The sequence below is a fragment of the Pavona decussata genome, unplaced genomic scaffold (assembly GCF_977016875.1).
Source record: "Pavona decussata unplaced genomic scaffold, jaPavDecu1.1 SCAFFOLD_114, whole genome shotgun sequence".
Taxonomy (NCBI): Eukaryota; Metazoa; Cnidaria; class Anthozoa; order Scleractinia; family Agariciidae; genus Pavona; species Pavona decussata.
The window spans coordinates 5,802,161-5,815,423 of record NW_028145528.1 but is presented as its reverse complement, the minus strand read 5'-3'; the positions used below and the strand labels follow the sequence as shown (position 1 = coordinate 5,815,423).

At 40.3% G+C, this 13,263-nt stretch overlaps 2 protein-coding genes across 5 annotated transcripts in view; one reads left to right on the top strand and one right to left on the bottom strand.

Moving 5' to 3' along the window:
• Positions 1-2,498: 2,498 nt before the first annotated feature.
• The window catches only part of LOC146470437 (substance-P receptor-like), a 56,228-nt gene continuing 45,463 nt past the window's right edge, over positions 2,499-13,263 (top strand). For 2 of the 4 annotated variants that reach the window (XM_085122527.1, XM_085122521.1), the window contains exons 1-2: positions 6,778-6,985; positions 12,399-12,486. The gene's annotated coding sequence lies outside the window, so the exon portion shown is untranslated. Of the gene's footprint in view, positions 2,636-6,777; positions 6,986-12,398; positions 12,487-13,263 lie in introns of those variants that run through there. The other 2 variants (XM_085122522.1, XM_085122524.1) reach the window with 2 other exon arrangements.
• On the bottom strand, positions 10,288-11,243 carry LOC146470439 (uncharacterized). Its single transcript, XM_085121935.1, has one exon. The coding sequence runs from the start codon at positions 11,143-11,145 to the stop codon at positions 10,288-10,290; it is 858 nt and encodes a 285-aa protein (XP_084978061.1). The 5' UTR covers positions 11,146-11,243.

Sequence of the window (13,263 nt, the reverse complement as noted above, 5' to 3'; positions counted from 1 at the left end):
GCGGTCGTTTTTCTCCGTTCAAAGGTCATCTAGCAAAACGCGTGATGTAAAAATCTATAATATTACAGTCATCGAGCAGCGAATTATAGCCGCACACTGAGAGTTCCGAGATCGCACCATTCTTGATTCTCGCATCGCAAGCGCCACTCTCTTTGAAGGAAAGTAATAAATGCTCGCATTGTACATAACCTTCTCTGAGCGCCTGAATTATTTATTTCAAAAGTTTTAGAACGTCGCTGAAACAGTAGCCAACAGAAATTCTCCTAGTAAATCAGAAGCCCACAAGTTTCCCGGGTGTGTGCGAAATATAGTTTTCAAGGTTCTTCCGAAGTTCCAAAGTTTGGAACGAGCAAAACTATGAATTAAATTGATTGATTGATTGATTGATTGATTGATTGATTGATTGATTGATTGATTGATTGATTGACTGCCAAAATTTCAAGTTTATCTGGGATCTAGTGAAGGAGCTGCCACAACTGACTACGTTTTAATCTCAGTTGCATTTAAACCAAACTTCATTCCACGCTCTATCTACTCGTATCCATTTTCGAACATTACGACAATAGAGTTGATATTCGCGGGCGTAACTGTGTTTCTGGCCCGACTCGGGCTCATATTAGCTCGAGCCACAGGATAATTCAGAGGGCCTTCAGAAAATGAATCAAAGACAGCATAGTGAGCCATATCCCCGGGGGGGGGGGGGGGTTCTCCCATATATGGGCTATATAGATACGTGCCGCGGAATAGGGTATGGTTTTTGAGGTTCTCGGTCCTTACATAGGGTGTCTCTTTTTTTACCTTTTTGTTACGGTATTCCTGGTGTGGTACTTAGATAGGGTAGTTTTAAAAATTGTATTATCTAATAATGGAGTGTGAAAACGCCCGCCTAAACGAACGGGATTTTTTTAAAAAGGGTATCACTTTTCGCCTTCGCATTCCTTAAATAGGGTTAGGGTTCAAGAAACTTCGCGGCACAACCCTATCCATGATTCGCGGGATTACCCCCCCCCCCCCTCTTCCCCCCACGGAGGGGGGGCATATCTTGAACGCTGCCGGCGTCGCGTCCGCGTTTATTTTATTTTTATTGCACATAAGCTTAAAACTTCACAGAATACCGCAAAATTTGTCAAAACAACTTTTGTTCCTAAGTCGAAAGGAAAATTTACAGAATTCTGTACATAACTAATCGAAGAAATATTCACTTTTATGTGAAGCCTGCGAGCAAGCTCTCTTTAAGGTCAGCCTCGGGAGGAAAGCAGTTAAACAACGTCTGCTTGTTGGAGCATCAGTGTCTACCCTAGTTTAGACTAGTTTAGACTACAAAACAGTGCGTGATTTTGTATTATTCTCTTGCACGAATGCGCGGTCTTCGCACGAAAACTGCGGGGCGGCGAGGAAATGAAATGCTTGACTGAGAGAGCTAGCGTGCGAGAATCAATGCGCATTCATACAAATAATAATAATAATAATAATTGAATAATAATAATAATAATAATAATAATAATAATAATAATAATAATAATAATAATAATAATAATAATAATAATGTCTTTATTTCATACTACACACATATCCTATGTTACAAAAATTATGAGTGTAAAAAGCAAGTTTCAGTACATGAAATAACAATAATTTAAATTTAGGCGGTTTACAAAAGAACTCACGGAAACGCTTCGTGTATGAAGCGAGTATGAAGCGAGAAATTTGTCATTTTGACCTAATGTTACAGTTCGCACTTCGAGAAAAGTTTTTTGCCCTAAGCATGCTATTGTTTAGTCGTAGGACAAATCCACTGAGAAAGGAAATAATTTATAATTTAATAATTATTATTAATTTATATTGCGCAGTTATCAATAAAAAATTTCAACTGCACATTATGACGCGTACGATAAATATATAAAATACAAAACTCACAATAATATCTTAAACGAATTTAAATTCAGTAACAGAACTTGGTGCTTATATATAACGTCTAAAATCTAAATAGGGCTAAACTATAAAAACGCCTCTATAAACAGTAAGTCTTAATTGCATTCTTAAAACTAAAAATTAAATCACAGTGTGAACAAAATCAAAGAGTACATGACCAAGGAAATTTCTTCCATCAAAGCGTCTTTGTAATAAGATATAGCTTTGCTGTGACGTGACGTCTAGATTTTTTCACTCTAGATGGTACGCCGGCATTTGCCATGTCCAAGATTTCTCGATCGGCTTTCTTTGCCTGATTTGGATTGCCTGAGATGCTACGGAGGTTTTTTTTATTTTACAATCAGAGACGAAGAGAAAAGTAGTTGGGAGCGGACGTCCCTTTGACGTGAAAGGGATCAGCAATTTCAACTCCTCGTTCGATTCCCCCTTTCAATTCATTTCCGTCAGTCCAACTGTTAGCTGATAAAAGACTGGTGACTAAAAGGAAAGGTTATCCAGATTTTAAAACAACATGGCCGATCAATGCATGAATGCGATTGCAGAATGAGTTTGCAGCGGAATTCAGTTGAAATGTCTTTACCGCCTGAAAATATGGAAATTCCAGGGGAAACGAACTCCAGAAATGGAAACTTCTGAGAAATGTGAACAACTGTTTAAATTTTTGGCTTCATGGGAGGAAAACGGCGCGGCAGCAACAAACTGGAAGGTATTTAAGAGCGCCTGTCTGTAAAAATCAAACATATCGCGGCAAGGGTGGAAAATTCGATTTCTTTCATATTTTAATGTCAGATAGGCTAGGATATAACTAAAATCACTGTATAGTTTTTTCGGTGAAATATCCTTTTATTTCAAAGAAAAAGGCAAATAACGAAAATCCGTTAAAATCGTCATTTGAGGCGCTAAATTATTACACGGGTTTGAGAGCCTCGCGTGCGAGAACAAATCGTTTTACCACTTTTAAAACAATAAAATCTTTTTTTACAATCTTTAAATATCTTTCGGAATGATTTTGGGAAATATTGCGTCGTTCTGTGTATGCGAAATAATTTAATTTCGAAGACATACAATTCACTGCAGTAAAAGTACTTCGTGAATAAAATTAATTTTCACCGTGTGCGAAACCTTCAAATCGATTAACCTTCTGGTGGTTGAATGTTAGAAGGATGGTCTATACATTCATGTAAAAATTTCTTTGGGCAAATGATGAAGAGCGACGTGAGAGCTTTTCAAAGTCCGCACAAAATGCAAATATTTGACCCCCCGCGGTAAACTTTGAAGTCGCGGGTCAGACATAATTTTTAGTCCGTGTTCATGTCTTGACCCATATTAGGTTAAAATAAGCACATAGAAAAACATTTCGAAATGTTCTAACCTTATAATATGCTAAAGACAGGTCCAAATGCTATTTTAGCACGATTCTCTGGTCGTTCGTCGCATAAGTTTGAGCCGGCTGTTTGTATTAAACGTCCGATGTAGTCACCACGCAAACTGGTCGAATACAAATCTTTGATCAACTTTCGGTGCATTTCATCAAGACTGCATCTTTTCCGATAGCTAAGTCTTTTGTGAAGTATTGCTTGGTTTACAGTGCACGAAAATATAACATCTGATCGCTGCTAGAATGAGAAAAAGTGTCGGCGCTTTCAGGATGTTCACTCTATCTTGCATTGCAGGGAGCCGTTTGTTCGTCACGCAATACCACTCATGGCCACTTTAGGGGGGGGGGGGGGGGTGGAGGAGGGTGAAAATGCGAAAATGCTTGATTACTGAACAGGTAACCCTAAGGCAACAACAACAATTAAGACAGTGATACCTTTAGTTACGTTCTTTTTCCTTGCTAAAATCCAGAAAATTTATTCATTCGCGAATTCGTTCCTTAAGCTAGTTCTTTCAATTTTTTAATACAATAGATCCTAGTATGGAACCAAAAAAGCGAAGACAAAAGGTCTTTTTTTTCTTCACTCAGATGACCCCGAATAGCGCATTTCCCGTAAAAATAGTTGATAAATAGCAATGAAAAGAACGCACCCCTGCGAAAAATATTGCCGTTCATTTGTTTTCCTGAGTTAGTGGAATCCTAGGAGGACATTGAATCACCCATTTTTTCATTCTTCCGTAACTAAGTCTGGGTCTGCTGTGGCTTCGGGTGTTCATTCATCTGCGTGTTACTTCGTTAGGTGTGTTGTTTTTCAAATACTATCCAATTTATGATGTCAAAATTAAACAATATTTAATTTGAAGATCTTTCTAAATTTAAAAATAAAATCGCTAAAAAAAGTTCAGTCGAATTTATGGCTATGGCTATGGCCATTCGGCGTGAGAAAGAATCGCCAAATAGTTACTAAGTAAGCAAATTCTGGTCGTGCTAGTTACTTGGCGCCGTTTGTATGCTTAGAGGGGGGCACAAGTTAATTTTTGTAAAGTCAAATTTGTTACACTGAAAATGGAGGGTTGTAGTTCTTTTAAGGCCCTTGTTGGTGGTACAACACTACGACTACGCGGTACAAGCCACCAAACGTGTCTGGATACTACCTGAAGGAAATTATGGTGTTACGTAACGCGCGTGGACCACAACATCATCCGTCCCGAGAGCACCCCTCCTGTCAGAAGCCCCACCCCACGCCAGCACCACACAAACACCGGTTATTATTATCAACTGAAGGACCGGAAAATTTTTGTTTTTGTTTTTGTGAGGGATGGGGGAGACGGTGTGGGGTGCTTACTTGTTTTCAAAATTAGATAAATGGAGGAGCGGAGAGCGTATCAAATTTGAGGCCGAAACCATCATGTGGCATGATGATTGGTTTATGAATTAGGCAAGGAAAGTGAAGGTATAACTGTAACTCGAAGGGAGATAGGTTATTACAGGCTGGTTTTATACCAATCTCCTCCCACGCCCTTCCTCACCCCACCCCTCCTCTGGTTCGTAAGTAATACGGCATTAACTAGGCCCTAAGTGTCGCCCATCAGGTTGGAAACAGAGCACTCTTTCACATTTCAGACTGCATTCATTAGTCAATATATAGGAGCCGATTCTGCTCCTCGCTTGAGTTACGTCAACAGACCGCCATAACCTGTTACTACCCCTATCTACCTGTCAAGGTCAGCACACTTACCTTACCTGCAGCGATCAGAGTTATGTCCAGTCTATTAACCTACCACTTACCACTTACAAGCTGTTATAGCCTTGCCCAAGCTGTTTAGTTGAGGTAATTTTTTTTTTTCAAGTTTTGGTGAACGCACTAGCATGACTAAGAGGAGTAAGAAAAATAAAGGCCCGAAAAGCTGTTATCAGTCTAACACTGTCTAAGAATAGTGCTTGCCTGCAACCAGTGATAAATTAATATTGGGGCTTACCAAAGATGAAGCAAGCAAGGAAAGACGAAATTCCTAAAATAAATCGGTTTTTTTTTTAATTTTGCAGTTTTGTGTTTCAAACCTAGAGTATGTACTAGTTCGAAGACTAGTACCGAGTACAGCTTTCAAGCATTTTAGTCCTCGCCCATGCCCATGGCATACTCGTATGACAAACAGATGCCTGCAATGAGGGATATTTTTGGTTTCATACTAGGATCTATTGCATTTAAAGATGGAAAGAACTAGCTAAAGCTGTGTAGTGATCTTCATGATACTGTTTAGTCAAATCTTATCCCCCCCGCAATGGCAACGCTCTCAACAACCATGCCTGCTCGCGCAAATGAGTTTGCGAATACATAAATTATCTGGATTTTAGCAAGGGAAAAATAACATAACGAAAGGTATCACTTTTTAAATTGTTGTTGTTGTTGTTGTGTTGCCTTGTGCATGTTCATGTTCAGTTATCGAGCATTTCGCATTTTCACCCTCCTCCACCCCCCAAAAATATCCAGGACGTTGTATTGCGTGACGAACAAACAACTCCCGGAAAGCGCCGACATTTTTTGTCTTTCTAGCAGCGATCAGATGCAATGTTTTCGTGCACTGTAAACCAAGCAATACTCACAAATGACTTAGCCGTCGAAGAAGATGCAGTCTTGATGAAATGCACCGAAAGTTGATCAAAGATTTGTATTCGACCAGTTTGCGTGGTGACTACATCGGACGCTTAATACAAACAGCCGGCTCAAACTTATGCGACGAACGACCAGAGAATCGTGCTAAAATGGCATTTGGACCTGTCTTTAGCATATTATAAGGTTAGAACATTTCGAAATGTTTTTCTATGTGCTTATTTTAACCTAATATGGGTCAAGACATGAACAAGGACTAAAAATTATGTCTGACCCGCGACTTCAAAGTTTACCGCGGGGGGTCAAATATTTGCATTTTGTACGGACTTTGAAAAGCTCTCACGTCGCTCTTCATCATTTGCCCAAAGAAATTTTTACATGAATGTATAGGCCATCCTTCTAACATTCAACCACCAGAAGCTTAATCGATTTGAAGGTTTCGCACACGGTGAAAATTAATTTTATTCACGAAGTACTTTTACTGCAGTGAATTGTATGTCTTCGAAATTAAATTATTTCGCATACACAGAACGACGCAATATTTCCCAAAATCATTCCGAAAGATATTTAAAGATTGTAAAAAAAGATTTTATTGTTTTAAAAGTGGTAAAACGATTTGTTCTCGCACGCGAGGCTCTCAAACCCGTGTAATAATTTAGCGCCTCAAGTGACGATTTTAACGGATTTTCGTTATTTGCCTTTTTCTTTGAAATAAAAGGATATTTCACCGAAAAAACTATACAGTGATTTTAGTTATATCCTAGCCTTTCTGACATTAAAATATGAAAGAAATCTAATTTTCCACCCTTGCCACGAAATTTAGAATTTGTCTGATTTTTACAGACAGGCGCCCTTAATAACTGTTGGTTCTGTTGTTTTCAGTGTAACACTATCACTGTAACTTTTAATGCATGAACCCATTGTATCATTATAGTTGAAAAATGCAACGATGGCAGCTTGAACGCTTCAACTGATCTTCTAGGTTTCGATTTGTTGAATGCTAACATGTTAATGTTGTCGATCAACAATTTGGACCTGGCCTTGAACCAGTCCCAGGGACCAGTAAGGTAGGCTTGACTTTGAATTTGTTTTCTCAGCAAAATCTCTAAACAGATCTAAATATCCATACCATAGAGTAACGCAATAGTGGTCAGGATTTCCGTGTTTTACACTCGCGTGCGTGGTCGGGCCGCGACCGTAGACTTAGAGGTCACGATAATTGTTTAATGATTTTTTTTTAAAGTACGCTTTGATATTTTGATCGATACTCACAGCAATGATTGTTGTCGCATAATTTTGCTTCCATTGCTTGTCCCAGTTTTTCTTTCTAACGACGTGTTTATTTCAAATATTTTAATATTCGTGTCGACGCAAACACAAGCAATGCGCGACCCAATTACTTGAACACTTGGCTCGATATGCATACATACATATGCATATATGCACGGCTCTCCTCTCCCCTCAGTGCTGGGCCAAATAGGTTTTTTCACGGAGCAACGATCAGTACTTTGCGAAATAAACCGTGAATTTGAGCAAAATCATGAGAATGGCTAAAACGCGCGCGAGAGTCGTACAGCAGGCTTATCAGCGGCATGTTAACAGTAACAATAACATGAAAAAAGGACGAGTGGAATTGGCTTTAATTTCCGTTGAGAAAGAGCGCGCGTTACATCTGACTTTATTTTTATTGTCTGTTTAACAAATAGATTCCATGTTGCCGTGCGTCTGTTCATTAATAGATCACAGATGACGTCAAAATGTGGTAACAACAAATAAGTGGCACACGAGGCGCAGCCGAGTGTGTCACTGGATGTTCTTACCACATTTTGACGTCTTCTGTGATCTATTCCTGAACAGACGCACGGCAACATGGAATCTATCCAATGTTTTGGCTACAGTGCTGTTTGTTTCGACCTGTCACGTCTTGGCAAACATAGAGTTATCGACGGTAAAATTATATAGAAAATGACCTGAAGCCCTGAAGGGGAAGGAAAATTGCTTCGAATTAGCGGGAGGTTGGAGTAAGCGAGGGTTCGAGTTATCGAGAGTCAACTGAACCTTCAGCGATGCCATATACGCTCTTCCCCCTCCTCCCCCCCCCCCCCCCCCTCATCCAACATGTACGCGATGTGTAAACTTGAAACGCTTTTAATGATAATTGTTTTATTCCTCTACCGCAGTAACGATACATTCGCATACAAATCCTTGTATTCCTGTCATCAAATTGTTCTTTTGTTTTGCCAAAGGCTGGCTCTTTTTCATGCCCTCACCTCAGCTTGTCATCACCTTTTTGTGACCACCTTGACTTGCTTTGCGTTACTGTCATTTACGCACTTTTCATTGGTTTAACGAAAATTATGAACGTCTTAAAAAACCAATCTGCTGAGCATGGCAAGTGCACGCCACAAGAAACTCAACTGATCAGTTCATTTAATTTTTTAAGTTCTGTACTTTTCTTACTTTGAAGTGTTGATTTGATGAGTTTATTCATGTATGAAGGACGTAAACGTGAAGACATTCGAGGGAACAGCAGCTGTTCTCGCCTTTGCCGAACCTGATTTTATTTTACCATCCTACCTTGTACCTACCTACGAATTTTTTTATCTGATTTTATAGTTTTACTATCTACCTACCCTGTACATAGCCTTTTGATTTTTAAAATACGTCCTAGTATCTGTATCTACCAGTTTATAGTTTTGTATTAAGAGAAGAAGCCACAATTAGCTTGTCACTTTTTTACTTTTTACTTGTCCCCTGGTGCCAAGGTGGCGCATAGGGCCTCCACATGGGCTTTCCAGCGATTCCTGTCTTGCGGTGCAGTGCGCACCTCACTCCAGGACTGCCACCCTGCTTTGGACCTCTCTTTTTCCACCGTGCGCCGCCAAGTTGTTTTTGGCCGGCCTCTCTTTCTCCTTCCCTCTGGGGTCCATGTTAGGGCTGAAACACAGTCATTGTCAGGTTGTTGTCGCAGGATATGTCCAATGAATCTCCATCTCCTTCTTCTAACCTCTTCACTCAACTTCTCCACGTTAGCCCTTTCCAGTAGCTCTCTATTACTGATCTTATCTTGCCATTTAACCTTCATTAACCTTCTCAGTCATCGGTTCTGAAACACATCGATTTTCTTGGCATCACTTTCGTTCATTTTCCATGTTTCGCAACCATACATGAGAACTGGTTTGACCAATGTTTTGTATAGCCTGATCTTCGTCCTCCTCGACACACTGCTGGAGCTCCATACTCGGTTCAGCTTCACAAACGCTCCTCTCGCTTTCCCTAGCCTAGCCTTGATGTCCTCTTCGCCACCCCTTTATTTACATACTGTGGCGCCCAGGTAAGTAAACTTCTCTACATCTTCCAACGCCACACCGTTCACTGTGATGGCTTCGTTATTCCTCGCATTTACTCTCATGACTTTGCACTTCCCGACATTTACCCGAAAGCCTGCCCTTTCTGCATTCTCTACCAGCCTGTTTGTTTTCAACTGCACGTGTCTTTGCGTTGAGGAAATTGAAGCTACATCGTCCGCGAAGTCAAGGTCCTCAAGTTTTGATGTAAATTTCCACCTCATTCCGGTTCCCTCCTCCTTCACAGTATGCCTCATTACCCAGTCTTTAATAAGCAGAAAAAGAAAGCCAGACATTGTACATCCCTGTTTGACACCAGTCGTTAGCTCGAACCATTCTGAGGTTGCCTCTTCCTCGACAACAGCACATTCAAAGCCATCGTACATCGCTTTAACTATGTTGATGATCTTCTGTGGGATACCATACTGGCTCATTATCGTCCATAAGCCATTTCTGTGCACTGAGTCAAACGCCTTCTCGAAATCCACGAAATTAATATAGAGAGTTGCCTGCCATTCATTCACTTGCTCTAGTATATCGCGTAAGATGTAAATTTGCTCCGTCGTCCCTCTACCAGATCTAAATCCAGCCTGTTCCTTACGGAGGCTGGGGTCAATCCCTATGCGAATGCGCTCGATTATAATTCTTCCCAATATCTTGCTTGCAACTGGTAGGAGAGTCACTCCCCGCCAGTTCTTACACTCCCTTAAGTTCCCTTTCTTCGGTATCTTAATAATGAGTCCCCTCTTCCATTTAAGTGGGACCTTTTCCAGGCTCCAAATCGTGTCTATAAGTTCTTTCACTCTGTCAGTTGTAAATTCAAGGTCTGCCTTCAGTAATTCTGCTGTTATCATATCTTCGCCAGGGGCTTTACCGTTTTTAAGAGTCTTTAATGCCCTTCTTATCTCTGCTTTGCTCACAGGTCCCGTGTCTATGTCAGCTGTGTCCTGCTGTTCGTTGACGTCTTCATTGATCGGGTCGGTTGGCTCTTCTCTATTACGTATCTCCATAAAATGCTCTTTCTACCGCTTCCTTCTATCTTCATTGCTGGTTAAGGCGTTACCATTTCTGTCGTTGACTACTGTGCTCTGCCTTGGTTTATCATGGCAGATCGTTTTAGTTAAGCTGTAGAGAGTCTTCATGTTTTGCCTACTTGCTGCTTCTTCCGCTTCTTTTGCTATCCCTTCTGACCAATTCCTCCTGTCCCTGCGTATTTGCCTTTTCACTTCTCGGTCTTTGGCTTTGTATTCTACTCGCCTCTTTTCTTTCAGTCTCCCGGAGTTGGTTCCATCAAGTTTTAGTTTTATCTCTTTCCTCTGCTCAATCAGGTCCCACGCTTCTTTACTGATCCATGTCTTAACTTTCTTTGTCTTGTATCCTAGGACTTTCTTTGCTGTGATATTGTAAGTCTTTTCAAGGATGTCGTTTGCCTTCTCCAGCACGGCTTCTGGTTGATCTATTTCATCATCTTCCTGCTCCTCCCTCTGCAATATCTCAAACCTGTTCCTTAATTCCAAACGAAACTGCCTCCTACACTCGCCGCTCTCCAGCTTCTGAGTATCATATCTTGTCCTTCTAATTCCACGTCTTTTAGGAGCTGCCGATAGCTTTAGCCTCAATCTGGTACAAACCAGGTGGTGGTCACTGGCGATATCAGCTGATCTTATGGCTCTTGTGTCCAGCACAGATGTTCTAAATTTCCTGTTGATTAACACATGGTCAATCTGGTTGCAGGTGCGCCTATCAGGGGATATCCATGTTTGTTTATGGATCTCCTTATGTGGAAATATCGTACCTGTGATCACCAGGTCATTCATGCCGCAAAAATCGCATAGTTTCTCGCCATTGTCGTTCCTGATTCCGACTCCATGCTTACCCATTACTCGTTCATATCTTTCTACATCGCTTCCAACCTTTGCGTTCAAATCACCAGTGATAACCAGCAAGTCGTGTTTCGGTGTTTTGTCCACTATTGGCTGGAGCTCTCATAAAAATGATCTTTCGCCTCTTCGTCAGTGTCATTGGTGGGGGCATATACATGGATCAATGTTAACTTGACATGCCTAGAATGGAATCTGGCTCGGATTATTCGCTCATCGACAGGTGCCCAGTCGGTCAATGCTTCCGCCGCATCTTTGCTCAGCATGATGGCCACGCCGTGTTGGTGAACTTCGTCGTCCCTGCCAGAGTACAGTAATGTCTCACCTGTACTTAGAATGAACTTCCCCGATCCACACCATCTGCTTTCACTTATACCCATTATCTGCAACTTAGCCTCTCTCATTGCTTTCGCCGCTTGGGCTGTCCTCCCTTGTGCATACAAGGTTCTCACGTTCCAGTTTCCTATCCTCAACTGTGTTTTTGGGTGCACTATTGGCGTCCTCGGTTCCAGAGCTTCCATGTGGCTTTCACTCTGGAACGTCATGTTGTGTGCCACTCGGCCCCCAAGATTCGGTAGATTGCCTCTTATGTGTAAGGTTTCTGTAATCATCACTTTTTACGAGGTTAGGTGATTAGCCTAACGCCCAACCCCCAACCTGGAGGGCCAGGGGCTCTCCTTTGTCAGGTATCTGTCCCTCGACCAATCCGGTACGGTTGCACCCGCCAGGGACTGAGTCCCCACCGGCATAGCTCTTGGGGTCACTGAGACACACAAGCTCCACCACCGCGACAAGGTGACAGGCCCAGGTGGAGAGCTTGTCACTTAGCTAAATAAATTTGACACTGAAATAAAGTTATTATTATCTTTATAATTAATATTATTATTATTATTATTATTATTATTATTATTATTATTATTATTATTATTATAATTATTATCATCATCGTTACTGTTGTCAAATATTTTTTTTTCAATTATTATTATTATTATTATTATTATTATTATTATTAATTGATTAATTAATAGCAGTAGAAGTAGTGGTATTATACCTGAGTAAAATTGGTCTTTCTAACAATCAGTGCAATCAATACCACTTTTTTGGGTGATAACGATCTGTTCCTCATTAAAACTTAGACAGCAGGACTCGTCATTTGCGATCATTGCATGACAAATTGTACTTAGATAAGAAGAAAAATATAAAAAACACATTTCATGAAAACGTCATATTATCTTCAATTTCATATTTGTAAGGTTAGCATGGAGTTCATCGTAATTGGCTCAGAAGGGTTTTCATCCGTTTTACTAAAGAAGTTTCACCGATAAAGATACAAGAAACAAGGTAAGATCTTTAATATTACTTATTCAAAATATTAATAAGTGAAGAAATCCGAATTGATTCTAGAAAAAAAAACTGAAAGGTGAATTTTAGAATTATCATTTGACATTTGACAATGAAAATTAAAATTAAGATTTTGGAGAAACAAAAACTAAAAAAAAACCTTTGCAATAGTTCAGATGCCATTCGTTACTTTGAACTGTTTCGCATCATGTTTTTTGTTGGTGAAGTGATCGCTTATTCTCAGAGTACAGGTTTTGCAATACGGTCTATACAGATAACTTCCCGCGGCGAAAAACACTGATTTTACTTTCTATTATGTTGAAAATGAGATCTTCAGGAAGCGTCACTTTTAATAGCTGGATAAAATCTTCAGCAATAAGCGCAGCACTCACTGCACTTCATTGATTTACATGGCATAATCTGGATACTCAAATTGTGCAGAGCTTAGTAAAAAGGTGGTGCGCCAAACCTTTGCACCTCACTCTTCGAGGGGTATTGTTTTGTCGTTTTTTCCTCCAATCATTTTTTCTCGCGATCCAATCTTTCCACACTCCCCACTACTGAACGACCGGAACAGACTATAGGTGGTATTTTAGTTATTCAATTATCGAAAACCCTTTAACCGAAACTTTCTTTTCAAAGAATAATGCATGCCATTTTGTCAGAAATGCAAACCCAAGGAAAACACATTTCCATTTTAACAGGCGATTTTTATTCTCTTATTTACCGGTAGTAATTACTGGGTGATTAGTTTTAGTCACCGAACAAATTAGTGGC

What these genes read in the sequence shown, in the direction of transcription:
- LOC146470439 (XM_085121935.1), bottom strand. Translation starts at nt 11,145, where the DNA reads ATGGGTAAGCATGGAGTCGGAATCAGGAACGACAATGGCGAGAAACTA.